The sequence below is a fragment of the Hylobates moloch genome, unplaced genomic scaffold, assembly GCF_009828535.3.
Source record: "Hylobates moloch isolate HMO894 unplaced genomic scaffold, HMol_V3 SCAFFOLD_7, whole genome shotgun sequence".
In the NCBI taxonomy this organism is placed as follows: domain Eukaryota; kingdom Metazoa; phylum Chordata; class Mammalia; order Primates; family Hylobatidae; genus Hylobates; species Hylobates moloch.
Genome location: NW_026652282.1, coordinates 71333988 through 71357335, shown reverse-complemented (window position 1 = coordinate 71357335; position 23348 = coordinate 71333988). Strand labels below are relative to the sequence as shown.

General features: G+C 37.0%; 1 protein-coding gene across 1 annotated transcript in view; it reads right to left on the bottom strand.

The window, feature by feature from the left end:
• Positions 1-23348, bottom strand: part of DACH2 (dachshund family transcription factor 2) — a 647092-nt gene that overhangs the window by 90803 nt on the left and 532941 nt on the right. Inside the window, exons 5-6 of the mRNA XM_032756222.1 lie at positions 6919-6965; positions 1685-1820 (exon numbers count right to left, since the gene is read on the bottom strand). Coding sequence (XP_032612113.1) covers positions 1685-1820; positions 6919-6965 — 183 coding nt within the window. The remainder of the gene's footprint in view (positions 1-1684; positions 1821-6918; positions 6966-23348) is intronic.

Below are 23348 nucleotides of genomic sequence, written 5' to 3'. Positions count from 1 at the left end.
GTGCTCTGCTTTTTAGCCAGAACTCAATAAATAATTATCTGTATATATCCCTTTCCCCTTTTTGTCTCCTTCTTCCCACCCTCATCAATATGAATGGTATACCAACAGAAGAATGTGTCCTTTTGTTTCTTAATTCATTAGTGGTCACTCATTTGTAGACTCTCGTTCTTTCTCAGACTTTCTAGAATCAGTTGTATACAATGTAGTAACAACCAGGTAGTCTATGTCATAGAAAAGAGTAAAGCTAGAAGACATCTGTCATGTCTTCCAGGAATTAGACTTACTCTTTCAGGGACATTAGCCTCAAGCCCTGATCCACTGGTTCTTAACTCTGGCTACACATAAGAATCTCTTGAAGAAATGCTGAAAAGTAAAACAAAATACTGCTGCCCAGGCTCTATTCCAGACCAAATGAATCAAACTCTGAGCGTGTGACCTCAGCATCCTCCATATTAATAAAAACCCCACAGGTGATTATACTTGGGAGCCAGATTTGAGAACCGCTATGCTCACTATGAAGCTAAAGGGCTCCAAAAAAACATATAATACTGACAAGCTAAGTGAGATTTGGATTAATTTCCCCAAAAGATAGTCTTCATCCTTCTGGAATCTAAAACCTTCCCTAGTCTCCCAAATTTCTCTTCCCCCAAGAAAATGCATTATTTTGGAAAGGCTGAAAGCAATCGCTATTACGAGTTGTAAACATTCAGAGTTCCCTTAAAGAACTTCCCCCTTGTAAGACTAAAGGAATAGCAAAAATCATTTTCCTGAAAGGAAATGGGTACATAGGAAATTGGACTGTGTAGGTATAGAAGATTAACAAATATTTTACCTAGCTCAATTGATTGGTAATTACTATATACTAAATGAGAATTTGTTACAGCTGAATGTACCTGTCGACTTCTATATACCTGAGTAGAATTAGATAGAAGGAAATGATAAGTAATCAAAGTCAAGTCACACAGAGAAGAGTAATTTTTATCGCCCACACTTCCTTGGCACTTTTTTCACATAATATTTCATTTCACCGCTCAATAATCCAGTGCATTAGACAGGGTGATAAGTTTTTTCCATATAATAGGTAAAGAAACTCATGGTGGTTAAGTGGCATACACAAGATGTTATAGCTAGTTAGTGCCAGACCTATAGCTAGACTGAAGTTCCCAATATGCCACATCACAACCAATTTCTGGAATAGCATCTATGGTGTAAGGCTTCTGAGAAAACAAAATATATATAAATGTAGGGGAAATCATGTTAAATATTTGTGATCTAAGTTGTTGAGATTGTGGCAAATCTTATACTGATTCACTCTTTAATCACTCTTAAATGGACAACTGCCTAAAGGATATTTTAACTTCCCTTATTCAAAAGATGTGACTGTGTCAGGTGTATTGTATCACATATAGAACTCACAAATACTCAACAAAAATTTCATCATATTACTTCCACGAGATTGAATGATACAATAAAGGAAGATCTTTGCAGAGAACAAACTTCTAACAATGTAAGTTTCATTTTGTTGGTCATATTGTTTCAGCAATTACAAAAGACCAAATTTCAAAAAGCTATTTATATTAAGGAGGTGTCAGCTTACCCAGCTTTTCCCTCTCCTCTATTTTTCCTAACAACTAATTTCCAGAAACAATATTTTCCAATTACCTGTTTCAGAAAAGTTACTCACCCATTCTTTCCAAATGATGATCCATCTGAGAGGGAGAGCTGGACACACTGCTGCTGGTGTGGGAAGAGGTCTGGCTCCCAGGACGATGATTCTCTTCCAGAGAAGGAGCAGGAGAAGGACTCTCTGGGATCCGCTCCTGACACAAAAGGAAACACAAACGAAATGTCATCTATGCGCCAAGTTTTTATGTTGGTTGAGTCTATACATTTGAAATGTTGACCTCTCACTTATTGTGAAAGTGTACACATCTACAATAATTGGTCTTAAATACATATATTTAAACACAAATATACTTTTGATTCTTGTGAAATTAATAAAATATCATGAGGGCTAAATTATAGAAAAAGTCAAAAAAGCATCTAGTAAAGGGTCAAGAAAAGTTAATTTCCATTTGCTCTGCTAAAAAATTCATAAATGATTAACAGTGTAGGTGTGTTTTGAAGGTTATTGTTATTATAGTTTCTAGATTGATGTGAAGTTCATGGCAAGGCCTGGAGGGTGATACTCCTATCTCATTAAGAAGGAGAACTCCCAAATGTAAAGACTTGAGAGCCCTGGAATGAAACTCACAAATTGTGGCACACGGTACATGTTGAGCTTTTCTGCATGGACAACATTTATAGAAATAATATACTTGTATATTAGATACCTGTAACCTCTCAGACCTTAATAACTTATGTTGAATTCTGCCAACAAAATATTTTAATAGGCTGGGCACAGTGGCTTATGCATGTAATCTCAGCACTTTGGGAGGCCGAGGCAGGTGGATCACCTGAGGTCAGGAGTTCGAGACCAGCCTGATCAAAATGGTGAAACCCCGTCTCTACTAAAAATACAAAAAATTAGCCAGGCGTGGTGGCAGGCACCTGTAATCCCAGCTAATGGGGAGACTGAGGTAGAAGAATCCCTTGAACCCAAGAGGCGGACATTGCAGTGAGCCGAAGTCATGCCATTGCACTCCAGCCTGAGCAACAAGAGCTAAACTTCGTATCAAAAAAAGTATATATATCTTAATAGTCACAGCACACCATTTTTTTTTTCAAACTTACACTATGATCTATCAAGGTCAATTCTTCTAGTATTCCACAGATTTTTGTAGTTTTCAATAATGTATTTTAATAAAATATTTTTGCATACTTCTGCAGTAATTATTATGGCTCTCAAGACTTCTGATTATTAAAATTGCTATAAAACACTGAAGCTATTCACTATGTTTATGCATCACAAATTGATGAATAAATCCAAATCATTAAGTTAATTTGATCAATAAAAAAACCAAATTGCAGTGTTTATGCACTTAAGCAATAAATTTGACTGGGTGATAGACATGCCAGCACAGAGAATGTTCTATAAAACATTTAATTCATCCATAATAAATTTCTTCAATTAAATGTTGTGTCTAATTATCTGTAATCACATCATTATTCTAATCATCATAACGTTAAGAAATAATTTGTCAAATATGTGCTTGCACATTTCCACATTGATTTTGCATGAGAAGCCCAAATAACCCCCCTAAAAAACTGTTTGTTTAATGCAAAAGTAATAGCATGAGAGTTAAAATTTATTATTTCATTAGTAGTAGTTAACATTATCCAATGTCTGGCATTGCAGCAGGCACAGTGATGCCACCTCCCCAACTTAAAATCTCCAATCCACATCTTAATTACAGGAACCTGTGAATTTGTTACTTCACATGGCCAAAGGGACCTTGCAGATGTAATTGAGAATCATGAAATAGGGAGATTATACTGGATTATCCTAGTGGACCCAATCTGATCACCAGGATTCTAAACTGTGGAAGACACAGGCAGAAAAGAAGGGTCAGAGGGAGACATGATCACAGAGGAATTGTCACAGAGATGCAACATTGCTGGCTTTGAAGATGGAAGAAGGGAGCCATGAGCAAAGAGATGTGAGTAACCTTTAACAATAAACACTGGGCACTTCTAGAGGGGGTAGAGAGGGAGGGGGAAAGGGCTGAAAAACTACCTATTAGACACTATACTCACTACCTAGGTGACAGGATCATTAGTACCCTAAACCTCACCATCACATAATATATCCATGTAAAAAACTTGCACATGTATCCCATATATCTAAATTAAAAGTTGAAATTATTTTAAAAGAAGAAAAGAAAACAGATAACAGATTATTCTCTGGAGCCTATAGAAAGAAATGCAGCACACCTTGACCACACCGTGCTAATTTTAGCCTAGTCAACTTCATGTCCAACTTCTGACCTACAGAACTCCAAGATAATAAATTTGCACTATGTTAAACCACTAAATTTGTGGCAATTTGTTATAGCAACAATAGAACACTAATACGGTCATTAATGTAGTATGCATATTTTTAAATTTTGTTTTACATTATTGCTTAGCATTTCATTAACATCCAATAACTTTAGTGAAATGAATAGTAGACTTTGAGTATATTAGCTGCGGTATATGCTAATTAAATACCAATAATTTTAAATGTGTATTACATGGTAAGGACTTTATAGTTGTTGTCATGCCTCCAAAACAATGTTTCCAAACACAGTAGAATACGGATACATTTCTTTTATATTTAGTATGCAGGAAAATATCTACTTGTCACATAATGTCTGCAAGGAAAAATAAAAAGAAATATAGAAGCAAAACAGAAGAAAAGAATCAAGTTTTTTCCCCCAATAATTCTATTCACATTTTGGAGGGATGGTATGGGTAATGACAGCAATATCCATACAGCCCTTCTGTCATACCCTTTCACTTTTTAAAAATAGACTTGTAGTTTATCAGTTGTGAAATTCAACTCAAACTATAATGCTTTAAATATATTATTTAAATAGTATGTGTGTGCATGTGTATATATATAAAAGGAATTTAATATATGTGGCCATCTTTTTGCCTTTCATCATCGTGTCCCACGGATTCCATGCCAAAATATGTGCAAAAACTGCAGAACATTCACTATTTGTGTTTGAATTCCAACCCTGAAAATTTCCTTTAAATATGTGTAATTCAATGAACTATATTTATCTCTAATGGACCTCTGAATGAGTGGAGAGGGACAAAGTGCAGCAGTTATTGTGAAAAAATAAAACTGACAAAAGGAAAATCACTGTGTAATAGCAAACCAGAATCACATATACAGCAATGTATGCTGCTGGAATAAAAATAAACAATTTTTGAGTGATCCCTACAGTTTCATGGTTTAAAAAAGCAAGAGAATCCAACTGACAGTGATACTTGATCTTGCTCACTCTGCCTAATAAAAACTGAATGCTCATTATGAATAAATAAAAATCATAAGAGCACCTATAAAAACAGAAAATATCAAGAACGTTAACAAAAATGCAATTGATATTAACTAATATTAAGAAAAAATAGTGGATTCCCCTAACATATTTTAAATTAGCATAGGATAAAATGATATAAACTCCAATAATTTACGCTGAAACTCCTTCTTTGCATTTTCAGCAGCATATTATGTGAAACAATGAACTAACTTTGAGAACATAATTTAGAAGATGAATATTAAGAGTGACAGTAACATTTTGCATGAAGCAAATTTTCTCCTTTAAGATTTTGTAGCCTGTACTTACCAAATTCGATCAAGGTTCAGTCCATTGTTATTTTTCTAAGGCAGCACAGAAGTCAGACTTTTTTCACCATGCAAACCATGTTATATGAATGCAGTGTCTTACATTGATTAAGAATTAGGTGTTGTGTTTTTTTTTTAAATCTCTGTGGAAGTGGAATGTTTAAGTTCTCCTAAAATAATGAATAATTATATGAACGATTTCTTCTTTGCAAGTAAACAGATCCATTTTTAGCCCTGTAATAAGTATGCATCTATTTAGCTACTTAACCACAATATGCTTTGGTTCATTAGGTGGCTACTGTTGTGTCTCAGCCTAGTTAAAATTTCACAGCAAGTTAATCTGTTTTATTACAAATGAGAACACAAGTGATAATGCCTTCACCATTTGCCAAATACAGGGTTAACAGTATTTGCAACAAATCAATAAGTACATTTAAAAAGGAAACTTGCAAATCTAAAACCCTAATCACTTTTCCTCATTGATAACTTCATTTATGGGAGGCATTTATGACTTTTACAACCCGGTTACTCCTCATGTATTTAATTTGTGCCCCATCGAAAATAGCTGTAGCTCCTATGAAACACCACAGAAGTCTTCTCCAAATCCAAAGTAGCAAAGGACAGAGATTTCCAAAATTTACACATTCTCACAATTCCTATTTTTCCCTGCAATTAGTAATAGAGTCTTCAATAATAACTCAGATTCTGATGTGTACTTACACAGTTCAAGGACTTTGCCTAAAAATAATAAGTTGTTACAGAAAATGCTATTAATTAGTACATACAATCCCTTCCTCTACTATACCAGTTCCTTTTCTTTAGAGATAGATCACAAATGGTTAAAAATTATGTCCATTATATCAAATTATTTGAAAGTACATTTGAACCTTCATAAAGAATGGGACAATGTTTAGAAAACTTAGTTTTTTATAAGGTTTAACACAGTCAATTTGGCTTATGATTCAGTTTACTGGCACTAAAGTATCAACTCTGACCATGTTCATAGAGGCCATTTATTTCATTTCAATATATTATTTTACATTCTTGGAAATATGGAAGTATACACAGAATTTATGAAGTACTAACATATGTGTGTTAAATATCTCTACCATGTGGTAATATGTATGTGCACATGTTCCATTGCCTTTTAAAAACTGTCTCAACGTTGAATTTCCTCTGATATTTTATTATATTGATTTCTTTCAAGAATTCAGTAGAATTATGTAATATGTCTTCTTTTTTTATTTAGTTTGACTTCAACTCTCATTGTAATTACTTTTCCAAATGTTAATCTATTAATGAGTTCCTAAAGGATTTAATGGCATTTTGCTATTGAGGAGCGGCTTTTGGAAGTTTATTTGAATGCTGGATATTTTATGCATGTATTTGTCTTGATATTTCATATTTAATTGATATGCTCCTTCTGTGTTGTCACCATAGTTCTGCAGAAACAGAACAGACTGTAACTTGAAAGACTTTAATAATAAAACCAGAGACAGTAAAATAAAAATTTGCTCATTGTTGTTAAGGGAGAGTAATTTGATGCTGAAAGTTGGTATATCTAAATACTATTGGAAGCATGACACTTTATGGATCTTTATGAACCAATTCAAGAATTGGTCTGTGTTCTACAATCACCAATTTACCATTGAATTTAAATGAACAATGATGAAAATAGCGAAGTTTTCATAAACTTAAAAAATGGAAAAAGGGCTCTTGAGGTTAAAAAGGAAAAGTTACGCAATTTAGTAATTGTTAAACTCCCTATTCCAGGGTAGAAGTTATCACAATATATGTGTTTCATTAGTCTATGAAACAGTGAATCCACAATACTCTTACCTTGTTTCTCTAGGAGTGGTTAAGAAACTCACCACTCAGAAAAAATATTCTAGATATTGGGAGCTTTCACTCTTCAGTGGTTTTGAAGGCATAATTTCAATCCCGAATTAGAAGAGGTAATATAATATTGTGCATAAGAAATAATGCCAGATTGGGGGTGCATCTGGAATATGTAAGCACGAGAGTCCAAAATAATACACACACCCTATGTGTGACCTATATGGTGTTTGAACAAAGAACCCTCTCATCTCTCTAATGTGATGAACTTGTCCTGGAAAAGGCTTACAGATTAAGGGAATCAGCCGTAATATCTCACCATAGCATAAAATACCTTCAAGTGGGAGAATGGATAGTTCAGTGGGAAAAATGTATGGTTTCCAAGTTAAGTTGTGGGCTTGTAACTCTGCCACTCACCCACCCACCCAAACAAACAAACAAACACAAACAACCCTTAATGCCCACTCAATGCATCTTCATCTCATGCTCTGAGATAGTAATAGCTTTCTCTTTCCATAGAGCACTTAGAATGAGACCCAAGTAGTGATTTTTGTCAATGAATTTGAATTATCACACAAAAACCTCTCTGTGTTGACTAATTTTAATACCAGATGTTCACACGCTAATGCCACTGCCGTGTGACCATTTCCTATCAATTCATTAATTGCCAGCTGCTCAGCCAAACAAGAAACAGAGCTAATCAGATGGTGTTGGTAAACTGCCAAATAACAGCTTCCAACTTAAATTTCTTAAATGTGTTATCAGAAAAAAGCTATGGCACACTGACATTACACAGTTTCCCACAAATAGAGAAAAATGTACTGTAAGACACTTAAATGTCAAACAGGGAATATAATTCCATACCAGTAAGGTATTTTACCTATTTTTGTCTTCATGATTTTGCCACATTCAGTAATATAATTGAAGGATTAATAGTCTTGCAAGCCTAATGATCATAATGCAATTTCCAATTCATGTTATAGCTATATTAGTTATTAGCTACACATGCTAATAGTTGAGCCAACACCAAAGGGATCTGAGCCAGAACTAAAATTTACCATGTGCCTTGTGTAGCAATATTCCCAAACTATCTACTGACAAAAAACAACAAGAAACATTTGTTTGTAACTTGTAATGTCTTTCCCACTTTTGGATTTAAAGTCTGTATTACTAATAATAGTTTATGCTGGAAACACTCCCCAAAGTTTCATATCCTTAAGCTCCTTTGACTCCTTTAGCTTTTATTCACTCATGCAACAAATATTTATTGACTGCCTAATGCACCCCATTGGGGATGAAAGGAAGGCACATGTGTGTTTTCATATGCATTGTAGGTGCCCACAGTGCAAACTATACTAAATAATTCACATGTAAACATTCAAATATTATTTAAAATTAAACACCAACCAGGTCAAATTTGATATTAAATTGGGCACCCTTCTCCAGCCCCCATCAGGCTCATAATCTTTATTCTGGGGTATCAAATCAAGGCAACTATCACAGGTAAATCAATGCTGTAGGCCAATAACTATAGGTGAACTTAATGGTGGGGCCTCCCTTTGTCCCATTACTGATAAGAGAACATACAGAAGAACCTACATAGAGGAAGCTACTTATGTCTCATGCTAGCTTTTGGTCACAATATTGTTTTCTACTTATTACTATTTCTATATGGATTATTGAATGTAAAACATAAATAAAATATTGGCTAATACATGCTGTGCACTTAGTAGGTGCCAAACATTGCTCTAAATGTGTTAACATGCTTTATCTCACTTAGGCTTAGGTTAACACTATGAAGTAGGTACAATTATCATCCCCATTTCATTGGGACCATGAGGCAATCTGAGACACAGGTAAGTTAATTAATTTGCCTAAGGTCACATAACAAGGAGTGGTAAAACCAGGATTCAAATCCAGGCAGATAACAATTATACTGCACTACCTCTAATGAAATCTGCTTCTGAATGCATCTTATTTAACTAACAAATTATGATGGCTTTAGCCAGAAGTGGTATACAATTCTATAAATCCTCTTGGGAGTGGAGGCTATCTATGTCTGTTTCTTTTCTGTGTTTTAGACAAAGCAATATAACAGAGTCTTTTGCATACATTCAACATTTGCTAAATCAGTGAATTCTGTTTTCTAACAGAAAGTGATGAAGATTATAGTACAATAAGCCAAAAGTCAACAGTAGCTGTCCTTTCTGGATAACTGAAAGGATAATTTCAAGACACTTGCTGATTTTTATGTCTTTATTATCCTTTTTTGTTCTCAAAATGACTGATGGTTCTAGACCTTCCATTCACCCTATTTAATGGAGTGCTGTCCAATGGAAATTTCTCCAATGATGAAAACTTTCTCTAACTGTGCTGTCTAATATAGTAGCCACAAATAACATGTGGCTATTGAGCACTTGAAATGTGACTAATTCAGTAACTGAAGTTTGAATTTTATATTTTTATTTAAGTTAAAATACCCACACATGCCTAGTGGCTACCATTATGGACAGTGTTGCGATAGCAGATATATCCTATGCATCTAAGATGCATTGTTAATTATTTAAATCCATGGAGGCAAGGAAAACTATCAAACTATGTAAGCCATACATATTTTCTTTGGAATCTAAGCTTCTAAAAGTTATATCACTTCTGAGATCTAAAATGAAAAAGGCTTAGCCAGGTGTATTTTCCCTTGTGGTAGCTTTCACTATTTGAGGACATTTGCAGGCATCCACACTTCTAATCACCAAACATTTTTTGTTTTACCAATATTTACATGCTGATAAAAAAATGATCCAAATGCAATTAAGCTAAACTCCCTTCCAATTTAATACCATTCTCTGTTAAAGTGGTATAAATTAAACTGGTAAACAAACTTTATTTATTCACTTTTATATAGAATTCTCAAATATTTAGTTAATGTGTTATGCTTTGTTGAAGGTATTGAAAAGTAAACTGGTTGGAAAAGTTTTTGTTGTTTGCTTTGCTTACTAGATACAAGAAAAGATTGCCATGAAGAGTCTGAGGTGATACTCATTTCATATTTAGTACAATATTTTTAAAGGAGGGTGCCGCCTTGCACCAGCTCAAACTAGAGCCAATTGTTAAATATTCATTAATTTTGTGAGCCAGTTGTTAAGCTGTTGGTAACCTGAAATCTGCCACGATAAAAATATTTACACCAAGAAAATTGGCAAATGTTATAAATAACAGTTTTCTTCTTATTTTGATTTGTTTGGTTTTTGGGGAGCTGATTTTTAGACATATCACTGGATGCTGGCCCAAAAATAATAAAATCGAAAACAGTGAATATATAAGTCCATTATAGAAATCAGAGATTTTTCTTTCATCCTAACATTCAACATTATCTGACTAAGCAAATATTAAGTTCATGAATAAGTACACCAAGTGCTGTGTTCATTTGAGTCTATGAGCATTCAAACAACCAAAACTAGACTTGTAACATTATGAAAATAAATGTATTTTGTGTGTATGCACTCAATCACAGTTACATACATCCCATAACCTTCTTTTTAGGAATGTGAAAAATAAGAGACAAAAATAGCACACTAACAAATCACCCAGTATTAAAATTTTAAGCAATGAGAAGGTAGATAAATGTAAATAATTATATGTAGTTTCACCTCTTTTTATAACTCAGAAACCCTGGTCTCATAGGGCATAAAAGCAAACTCTACTATGTTTTCAAAAGAGTAAATACGGGTTCATTTTGTCTATCTAAATACTTAATCGAGAATTATATAATTATTTATTTTGTTCATTATTTGTCTCTCCCATTTAAATCATAAACCTTGAGCACTCCTGATACACAATAGTGATTCAATGAATGGAAAACAAAAAATATGAATGGACCAACAAATTTTTTAAACCAGATACCAGTGACTTCATCTGATTCAATTAATTGTTAACAAATTAGCCTGCCAGCAAATGACAGATTGACTTGCTTGAATTAAAATGAAAAGTTAACATGGCTTACAGATTAGACTAACCAGTTTTCAGATGTAAACTATAATTTAAATATAAATTTTATATGTAAATATAGAAGTAAAGTATAAAGAAAGCAAGATCCATTTTGCAGAAAGGAAAACTGAAGCACAGAAATATTTTAAAAGTTGCTCCTAGGACCTTTGTTTAGAAATGCTAAATGCTAGAAATAAGTATGATTTGTATATCCAGTCATTTATTAACTTGATATATTCTATGCATCATAGAATCCTATTATTCAAAGAACATACTAGAAGACTAGTTTCCAGTGGAATTAGTGATCAAAGTGTTATGATCATCAGTGACAAGCATTAGCACAGGCATCAGCTTAACATAAACCAAGCTAAAGAAGAGTGGCATGTGTTTAGAAGGACACTGAAAACATGTTTCAATATCACAGCTTGCTTTTTTTTTTTAACACCAGGGATTTTTAAAAATGATATGGCAAAAAGGATGTTTTATGCAGTTCTTGCATTCATATAAATAAATACCTGATACTGGGTAATTTATAAAAAAAAAAAGAGATATAATTGGCTCATGGTTCTGCAGGATGCACAGGAAGCATAGCACTCGTATCTGCTTCTGGGGAGGCCTCAGGAAGCATTTACTCATGGACGTTGAAGCAGGAGCAGGCATATCACATGGCTAGAGCAGGAACAAGGGTGGGGAGGTAGGTGCAACACATTTTTAAATAACAAGATCTCATGTGAACTCAGAGTGAGAGCTCACTTATCACCAAGGGGATGGCCTGAGACAGTCACAAGGGATTTGCCCCCATAATCCAAACACCTCCCATCAGGTGCCACCTCCAACATTGGGGATTACATTTCAATATGAGATTTGAGCAGCGACAAATATCCAAACTATATCATTCCACCCCTAGACACCCCCAAATCTCATGTCCTTTTCACATTGCAAAATACAATCATTCCTTTCCAACAGTCCCCAAAAGGCTTGGCTTGTTTCATCATTAACTCAAAAGTACAAAGTCCAAAGTCTCATGTGAGACAAAGCATGTCCTTTCCACCTATGAGCCTACAAAACTAATTGCTTACTTAAAATCAATTAATTCAAATTACTTACTTCCAAGATAAACAGGGGTATAGGCATTGGGTAAACATTCATGTTCCAAAAGAGAGAAATCAGCCGAAAGAAAGGCCCCACGCAAGTTCAAAACCCTGCAGGGCAATCATTAAATCTTAAAGCTCCAAAATAATCTCCCTTGACTCCATGTCCCAAGTGCCCTTAACTCCAGGGAACACTAAGGCAAGTGGTGGACTCCTGAGGCCTTGGGCAGCTCTGCCCCTGTGGCTTTACAGGGTTCAGACCCTGTGCTGGTCTCACAGGTTGTTGTGCATCTGTGGCTTTTCCATACTGAAGTTGTAAACTGCCAGTGGATCTACCATTATGGGGTCTTGGAGCCAGTGGCCCCTTTCTCATAGCTTCACTAGGCAGTGCCCCAGTGGGGACTCTGTGTTAGGGCTCCAACCCCGTTATTTTCCCTCTGCACTGCCCTAGTAGAGGTTCTCTGTGAGGGCTCTGCCCCTGCAGCAGGCTTCTGCCTGGACACCCAGGCCTTCTCATACATTTTCTGAAACCTAGCAAAGGCTGCTAAGTCTCGTTCACTCAAGCATTCTGTGTGTCTGTAGTATTAACACCAGACAGAAGCTGCCAAGGGATATGGTGGCTTGTGTCCTCTGGAGTAGTGGCAAGAGCATTATCTGAGGTCCTCTGAGCTGAGGCTGGAGCTAGAGTAGCTGAGATGCAGGGAGCTGTGTCCCAAGGCTGTGCAGGGCAGCAGAGCCCTGGGCCTGGCCCAAGAAATAATTCTTCCCTCCTAGGCCTCTAGACTTGTGATGGGAGGGGCTGCATGAAGTTCTATGAAATACCTTTGAAGTCTTTGTCTCATTGTCTTGGATATTAGCACTTAGCTTTCTTTTAGATATGCAAATATGTCTAGCAAATGGTTGCTCCATAGCCTGCTTTTATTTCTCTCCCAAAAAAGCTTTTTTCTTTTTTTGCCACATAGCTAGGCTGCAAATTTTCCAAACTTTAATGCTCTGCTTCCTGTTTAAATACAAGTTTCAACCTTTCATTATTTCTTTGCTTCCACATAAGAGCATATGTTGTTAGAAGCAGCCAGGCCACATCTTGAACACTTTGATGCTTAGAAGTTTCTTATGCCAGATACCCTAGGTGATCACTCTCAAGTTCAAACTTCCACAGATCCCTAGGGTATGAACAGGATGCAACCCAGGATCTTTGTTAAGGTATAACACCTGTGAACTTTGCTCCAGTTCCAAATAAATCCCTGCTATCTGAGATCTCAGCAGCCTAGACTTCACTGTCCATATCACCATCAGCATTTTGTTCACCACCATTTAATCGGTCTCTAACAAGTTCCAAACTTTTCCTCATCTTTCTGTCTTATTTTGAGCCCTCCAAATTCTTCCAACCTCTGCCCATTACCCAGTTCTAAAGTCGGCTTCACATTTTCAGGTATCTTTACAACAATGTTTTATCCCTCAGTACCAGTGTTCTGTATTAGGCTTTTCTTGCATTGCTATAAACAAATACCTGATAATGGTTAACCTATAAGAAAAAAGGTTTAATTGGCTCATGGTTCTGCAGGCTGTGCAGGAAGCATATCACTGGCATCTGCTTTGGGGAGGCCTCAGGAAGCTTTTACTTATGGTGGATGGTGAAGTGGGGACAAGCACATCACATGACCAGAGCAGGAGCAAGAGAATGTGATGGGGCATGTGCCACACCCTTTTGAACAACTAGATCTTATGTGTACTCAGAGTGAGAGCTCAGTTTTCACCACAGGGATGCCCCAAGCCATTCATGGGGGATCCACCCTCGTGATCCAAACACCTTCCACCAAGCCCTGGCTCCAACATTGTGGATTACATTTCAACATGAGATTTGAGTGAGGACAAATATCCAAACTATATCAAAATGTAATTTTGATCTGAAAGAAAAAAAAAAGACAATAAGAGTAATTTAAACGTATCAAAATAATTTGATAGCCCTTTCTGTAAATTTTCACAAGTTTTATATAACTAAACACATTTTTTGGACCCTTTTTATAATGTGCCCTGGTCTCATACTGCATCTTTCAAATTTTGCATATTGTTTTTCTGTAGGTGTGTTTTAAATCTATTATACTATACACAGCAAAGAGGTGTTGGGAAAGGCCATTGTGACTTTTCTTAATTCATACTGGATTTGTCAGATGGAAATCAAATTTCATAATGAAGACACTTACTTCTAATAATTAAATGTTAAATATTCTGATAATGCATATTTGGAAAGACAGTTTACCTAAATGGCAAAGATGATATAAAAGACCTGGTGACTTCAACTAAGATATTTTGTAAAATAATGAGTTATACAAATTTAAATATTTGTTTTATCATGTAAAACTGCTAGGGTAATAAAATTTAAAGAACAGTAAGTAGATATTCACATTTCAAACAGACTTTCTAAAAGAGAACACTAACATTCAGCAGAGACTGATGGGAAACCCCAAAAACAAGTAATGAGAGGGTTTGAAGCAGCTTACCAGGTTGGGGGCTGGCTTGGGACCAAGTAAAGCTCCTGGACATGGGGAAAAAGTAAGGGAGAAGTTCCCAGGACTCCACACTCCTGCAACAGACTTTAGCAATCTTGGCTTATAGAAGAACCCATCAATCAACACAGGCCTTGGGCCTAACATAGGGAGTTGCTAGTGATTGTACAGAGGTGTTGCTCCAGAAAGGGAACCCACCCAGAATCCCACAGGCATCCAATCTCAGAGCAGCTTCAACCTGGAACCATTCTGAGAGCATAGATACCAAGGATCTAGATCCTGCCCCGAGGCAGCACTGACAAGGCTGTTGCCATTGCCAACACTGGACTGAAGAAGGACCTGGGAAACTGAGGGCTCCCACAAACCCCTAGGACAATCTCCACCACTCTGCTTGAGGCTGCTGCAAGATTGAGGCGTAAGCAGACTTCACTTTCTACAGCTTCTTATCCACGCTGCTCACCTGAGAGGTGCACCACTCTCTCTGGTTATGGGCCCACACCTGGTGCAATTTTGAGAGTGTAACACTGGGCTGTGCCCCACCACTGGGCAGAGTTTGGGCTGACTCTGCTGCATCTGCCACCTGGCTGAAGAGGGAGGAGACTGGACAATTCCACGCACTCCTAAAACAATTCCCGCTCCCCTGCTACTGCTGCTGTGAGACGAAGATGTGGACAGGCTGTACTTTCCAGAGCTACCTGTGCGTAGTGCTCCCGCTATGAGGAGCCCCACCCTCCCTGATGGCAGGTCTACAGCATAGCCATGACAGTCCATTCCTGAGAATTCCACTGGTGGCATGAGGACAACCCCAGTTTTGCTTATCACAGCCGGCACCTGAAGTCATTACCTTCAAAGAAAAGTCTGCTTGCCTAGACCCATATCCCCAATACTCAAGCATGCCATGCAGGACCCAGGAAGTTTCCCAGCCTAGTTTATTATTGCTGGCACTTGATTGCTGCTGCCAGAGTCTGAAGTCATACTGACCCAAACTACCAATACCGCAACAGATGATACCCACCCACATATGCTACCAGCAGGCCAGGGGAACTAGCCTCCACAACCAATTGCAGGCACCAGCAACATGAGCATGAACCACTTGATTTCAAGTGAGTTGCTCCATCATCACTACTGCATTCAGTCACATCACACCAGCAGTCCAGGGGTCCTGGGAACCTGACCAAATGCACGGCCCACCACTGCCACGACCAGCATCCAAACAAGCTACCTGGAGGCCCACGAACTGGCCCTTCAGGGCTCATGAACACCGGTGCCTATGTAAGCTGCTCTGGGGACTAAGAACAGGCAGACACAGCCTATTGATGCCACCACTACAGCCTGAAGAATGGTCCATCTGGCATCCCAGTCCCCAGCAAAATTTCAGCACAGCCTTAACAAATAACTGTACCCTAAACCACGGAGGAAATCACAGATACCAATGACCCTGTGCATTACAGAAGAAATTGTATAGATTACACTACCATGGGCACCCAAAGTCAAAGCCAAAGTATGCGACTCCACCAATAACATATATACATTTTCAGCAAAAATCCTCCTGTATAAAAGCAATTTCAAAAACTTGGAAAAAGCTGCTGTTACACCAGGAAACATGAAAAGCAAGGAAATATGACACAATAAAACCATAAAAAATTGTTCAGGAAAAGAAACGAATCAAAAAGAAATTACTGAATGACAGAAAAAATATTCAAAATGTTAATTTTAGAGAAGCTCAATGACATGAAAGAGAAATTTGAAAACAAATGCAAGTAAATTGGAGAATCAATTCAGGACATAAATGAGAAATTTACCAAGAAGACAGATATCTTTTTTTTTAAATAGAAATTCTAGAACCGAAAAGTTCATTGAAGGAAATATAAAGTACATTTGAATATTTCAGTAATAGACAAGACCAAGCAGAAGGAAAAGTCTCATAACATGAAGACCAGTCTTTTGAAATAATCCAGTCAGTCAAAAAAAAAAAATTAAAAGAATGAATAAAGACTAGAACACATTTTGAAGTATATAAAGCAACCAAACTTAAGAATTATCTGTGTTTCCGAGGGGGAAGAAAGAAACAAAAATCTAGAAAGCCTATATGAGGAAATAATTTATGGAGATTTTGCATTTCTAGCAAGAGTGTCAGACATCTAAAGGAGAATTAGCAATCTCCAAGAATATACATTGCAAAAACGACTTCACCACACCATATTATAGTTAAAACAACTAAAATCAACAGGAAATAAATAATTTTAAAATCAGAAAGAGGAAAACAGCTAGTCATCTATAAAGGAAACCCCATCAGACAGTGGAATTCTCAGCTGAAATGTTACAGGCCAGAAGAGAATGGTACATTTTTAAAGTGCTAAAAGAAGAAAAAACTGCCAGACAAGCATTTTTTATCCACAAGAGGAAGCTTCATAAGTTAAGGAGAAATAAAATATTTCCCAGACAAGCAAACGCCGATAATTCCTCCCCACCATACTGATCATACATTAAATGTTCAAAAGAGTTTTAAACATGGAAACAAAAGTTCACTATTCACCATCATGAAAACATGTGGAAGTATCAAACTCACAAGACTTACAAAACAGTCATACAAAGGAGAAAGAGAAATAATCAAATGACAACATGACAGAATTCCATCAAATCATAAAGAAACGTAGAGAATAAGGAAAAAGCAAATAATTTATAAAACCAATTAAAAGGAATAAAAAACATGACAGGCACAAAACTTCACATGTCAACAATAACCTGGAATGTAAATGGATTAAATGCTACACTTAAGACATAGATGGGTGAAATACATTAAAAAACATGATCCAACTTTATGCTGATAACAAGAAATTTTCCTGTAAACACAAATACAGAATCAAGGGGGTGAAAAAAAGATATTCCATGCAAATGAAAATCAAAAGCCAGCAGGAGTAGCTATATTTATATCAGATACAACGAACTTTAAATCAAAAACAGTAAAAAAAAGACAACTCAAGTGTTATTGATAAAATGTTCAATTCAGCAAGAGGATATCACGATTCTAAAAATATAAGCACCCAACATGGGAGAACCATCTATAGAATATTCTATCTGACAACTACAGAATATTCCTTCCTCTCTTCAGCACATGGAACAGTCTCCAAGATAGACCATATACTTGGCCACAGAACAAATATCAACAAATTTTTAAAATTCAAATTCATATCCAGCATCTTCTCAGACCACAATGGAATAAAACTAAAAATCACTGAAAAGAAAAACTAAGGAAACTACAAATATATGGAAATTAAACAACATGCTCTTGAGCAATCATTGGCTTAAGGAAGAAATTAAGAAGGAAATCTAGAAATTTCTTAAAACAAATGAAAATGGAACCACTACATATCAAAACCTATGAGACAGACAAAAATTGTGCTAAGAGGGAAGTTTATACCATTAACTGCCTACTTCAAACATGTAGAAAGCTTACAAATTATCAACCTAACATCACACCTCAAGGAGCAAGAAAAGCAAAAAAGCAAAAAAAAAAAAAAATTAGCAGAAGAAATAAATATCAGAGCAGAACTAAATGAAATAAAGAATGAAAAGGTATGAAAAACCAACATGAGAAATTAGCTCTTTGAAAACATAAACAAAATTGATAACCCATTAGCTAGACTAACAAAAGATACAAATAAAAATCATAAATAAAAAGACATTACAATTGATTCCACAGAAGAATGAAAGATCATCAGAGACTACTATGAAGAAGTAAAAGCTTGCATACTTGAAAACTTAGAGGAAATGGATAAATTCCTAGAAACTTACATTCTCTCAAGATTGAACCAAGAACAAATATAAAACCTGAGCAGAACAATAATGAGTAGCGAGATTGAATCATTAATACAAATAATCATCAAACGAAATAAAGCCCACGATCAGGTGTATTCACAGCCAAATTCTACTAACACCCATCATCCTGAAATTGTTACAAAAAGTTGAGGAGGAGGAAATTATCCCTAAATAGTTCTATGAGGCCAGTAACATCCTGATAATGAAACCAGAGGACAACACAACAATAAAAGGAAACTACAGGCCAATATCCTAGAAAAGCATAGATGCAAATATCCTCAACAAAATATTAATACATTAAGTCAATAACACATCAAAAAGATAATATATAATGATCAAGTGTGTTTTATACTAGGAATGTAAGGATGAATCTACATATACAAATCAATAAATGTGATAATCTCAGCACTTTGGGATGCCAAGTTGAAAGAAGGGCTTGAGGTCAGGAATTCAAGGCCAGCCTAGGCAATATAGTAAGACACCCACCTCTACAAAAAATAAAATAAAAAAAACACATTAGCCAGGCATGGTGGAACATGCCAGTAGTCCCAGTTACTCCAGAGGCTGAGATGGGAGAATCACTTGAGCCCAGTAGTTTGCAGCTGCAGTGAGCTATAATTGCACCACTGCTCTCCAGCTTCAGTGAGAGAGCAAAACACTGTCTTTAAATAAAGAAATAAATAAATAAATAAATAAATACATAAATAAGATATATTACGCAATCCAAATTAAAAACAAAAATCATATAATCATCTCAACACATGCAGAAGATGCGTTTAATAAAAATCCAACTTCCCTTCATAATAAAAGAGCTCAATGAACTAAGGATCCATAAAAGGAAAATACCTCAGAACAATAAGAACCATTATGACAAACCCACAACCAATATCATACTGACTGGAGAAAAGTTGAAAGTATTCTAAGAACTGGAACAAGACAAAGATGCCTATGCTCACCAGTCTGATTCAATATAATACTGGAGTCCCAGTAATAAGGTTTGGCTCTGTGTCCCCACACAAATCTCACCTCGAATAGTAATAATCCCCAAGTGTCAAGGGCAGGACCAGGTGGAGGTAATTGAATCATGGGGGTGGTTTCCCCCATGCTGTTCTTATGATACTGAGTGAGTCTCAGGATATCTGGAAGTTTTATAAGTATTGGGCATTCATTTCCACTGCTGGCAGTCATTCTCTCTCCTCCTGCCCTGTGAAGAGCTGCTTTCTGCCATGATTGTAAGTTTCCTGAGGCCTCCCCAGTCATGCGGAACTGTGAGTCAATTAAACCTCTTTATAAATTACTCAGTCTCATAGCATCATGAGAATGAACCAATACAGTAAATTGTATGGAGATAGTGCGGCACTGATGTAAACATACCCAAACATGTGGAAGCAACTTTGGAACTGTCTGGGTAACAGAAAGAGGTTGGAACACCTTGGAGGGCTTAGAAGAAGACAGGAAGATGTGATAACGTTTGGAACTTTCTAGAGACTCATTGAATGGGTTTGACCAAAATGCTGACAGTGATATGCACAATGAAGTGCAGGCTGAGGTGGTCTTAGATGGAGATAAAAAATTTGTTGGGAACTTGAATAAAGGTGACTCTTGCTATGCTTTAGCAAAGAGATTGGCAGCATTTTGCCCCTGCCCTAGAGATCTGTGGAACTTTGACCTTGAGAGAGATGATTTAGGGTATCTGGTGGAAGAAATTTCTAAATAGCAAAGCATTCAAGAGGAAGCAGAGCACAAAACTTTGGAAAATTTGAAGCCTGATGATGCAATAGAAAAATTCCATTTTCTGGAGAGGAATTGTAGCCAGCTGCATAAATTGCATAAGTAATAAGGAGCCAAATGCTAATCACGAAGACAAAGGGGAAAATGCCTCCAGGGCATGTAAGAGATCTTCTGTCACAGGCTTGGATGCCTAGGAGGGGGAAATGGTTTCCTGGGCAGGATTCAGGGCCCCCCTGCTGTGTGCAGCCTAGGGACTTGGTGCCCTTCGTCCCAGCTGCTCCAGCTGTGGCTAAAAGGGGCCAATATACAGCTCAGTTCAATGTTTCAGAGGGTGCAAGCCCCAAGCCCTGGTGGCTTCCATGTGGTGTTAGGCCTGCAGGTGTGCAGAAGATAAGAATTGAGGTTCACGGACCTCTGCCTAGATTTCAGAGGATGTATGGAAACCTTTGGATATCCAGCAGAAGTTTGCTGCAGGGACACAGCCCAAAAGGAGAACTTCTGCTAGGGCAGTGCAGAAGGAAAATGTGTCTTGTGAGCCCCCACACAGAGTCCCCCACTGGGGCACTGCCTAGTGGAACATTGAGAAGAGGGCCACTGTCTTCCAGACCATGGAATGTTAGATCCACCAACAGCTTTACTGTGCACCTGGAAAAGCGACAGACACTCAACACCATCCTGTGAAAGCAGCTGGGAGGGTGCCGTACCCTGCAAAGACACAGGGGCAGAGCTTCCCAAGGCCATGGGAGGCCACCTTTTGCATCAGCATGACCTGGATGTGAGATATGGAATCAAAGAATATTATTAGGGAACTTTAAGGTTTAATGACTGCCCTATTGGATTGCGGACTTGCATAGGGTCTGTGGCTCCTTTGTTTTGGCCGAATTTCTCTCATTTGGAATGAGTGTATTTACCCAATGCCTGTCCCCCATTGTATTTAGGAAGTAACTAACTTGCTTTTGATTTTACAGACTCAAAGGCAAAAGGAACTTGCCTTGAGTCCCTTTTCAGATGAAACTTTGGACTTGGACTTTTGGGTTAATGCCGGGATGCATTAAGATTTGGGGGGACTAGGCCAGGTGCAGTGGCTCATGGCTGTAATCCCAGCACTTTGGGAGGCCAAGGCAGGCAGATCACGAGGTCAGGAGATCAAGACCATCCTGGCTAACACGGTGAAACCCCATCTCTTCTGAAAATACAAAAAATTAGCCGGGCATGGTGATGGGGGCCTATAGTCCAGCTACTCGGGAGGCTGAGGCAGGAGAATGGTGTGAACCCGGAAGGTGGAGCTTGCAGTGAGCCAAGATAGCACTACTGCACTCCAGGCTGGGTGACAGAGCAAGACTCCATCTCAAAAAAAAAGATTTGGAGGGACTATTGAAAGGGTATGATTGTGTTTGGAAATGTGAGGACATGAGATTTTGGAGGGGCAGTGGTGGAACAATATGGTTTGCCTCTGTGTCCCCACCCAAATCTCACCTTGAATTCTTATAATCCCCACATGTCAAGGGCAGGACCAGGTAGAGGTAATTGAATCATGGGGGTGGTTTCCTCCATACTGTTATTGTGAAAGAGTGAGTCTCATGAGATCTGATGGTTTTTATAAATGTCTGGCATTTCCCCTGTTGGCAGTCATTCTCTCTCCTGCTGCCCTGTGAAGAGTTGCCTCCTGCCATGGTTGTAAGTTTCCTGAGGCATCCCCAGCCATGTGGAACTGTGAGTCAATTAAACATCTCTTTTTAATAAATTACCTAGTCTCAGGTGTTTCTTCATAGCAGCTTGAGAATGAACTAATACACCCAGCCAGAGCAATCATGCAAAAGAAAGAAATAAAAGGCATCCAAATTGAAAAGGGGAAGTCAAATTTTCCCAGTTCACTGATGATATGACCTACATCTAGAAAACCTCAGTCTCTACCAAATATCTTTTGAATTTGAGAAATTAGTTTAGTAAAGTTTGAAGATCCCTTTACAAAATTTGGTAGCATTTCTACCTACCAATAATGATCCAGCAGATAATCAAATAAAGACAGCAATCCCATTTACAACAGCTAGTAAAAAATAAACTAAGAATAATTTTAGCCAAAGAGGTAAAAGATATCTACAAGGAAAACTACAAAACACTGGTGAAAGTAATTGTAGATGTCAAAAACAAATGGAAAAATATCCCTTGCTCTTGGATTAGAAAAAACTAACATTATTAAAATGACCATACTGCGCAAAGCAATCTACAGATTTAATGCAATCCCTAAAAAAATTCATTTTTCACAGAAATAGAAAATACTATCCTCAAAATCATATGGAACTAAAAAAGAGCCCAAATAGCCAAATAAATACTAAGCAAAAAGAATAAGGCTGGAGGCATCTCATTACCTGACTTCAAATTATACTACAAGGCTACAGTAACCAAAGCAGCATGGTACTGATATAAAAATAGACACATAGATCAAGGGAACAAAACAGGGAACACAGAAATAAAGCCACGTACTCAGAGCCAGCTCTTTTGTGACAAAATCAACAGGAACATATACTGGGGAAATGACACCCTTTTCAACAAATGGTGCTGGGAAAATTTGATTGCCATACACAGAGGAATGAAATTGGACCTTTATCTTTCAGCATATTCAAAAATCAACTCAACATGGATTAAACCTTTAAATGCAAGACATGAAATTATAAAAGTACTGTAAAAATACCTAAGGAAAATTCTCCTGGACATTGGTCTAGGCAAAGTATTTATAAATAAGATGTAAAAAGCACAGGAAACAAAAACAAAAATAGACAAATGGGACTTAATCAAACTAAAAATCTTCTGCATAGCAAAAGAAATAATCAAGATTGAACAGGCAACCTATAGAATGGGAGATAATATTTGCAAATAATGCATGTCACAGGGGATTAGTAAACAGAATTTAGAAAGAACTCAAACAACTCAAAAAGAAAACTCCAAATAATTCCAGTACAAAGTGGGAAAAGGACATGAATAAACATACAAATGGCTAACAGGCATGTGAAAATGCTCAACATCACTAATCATCAGAGAAACACAAATTAAAACGACAATGGGATATCATTTTACATGAGTCGGAATGGCTATTTTTCAAAAGAAAAA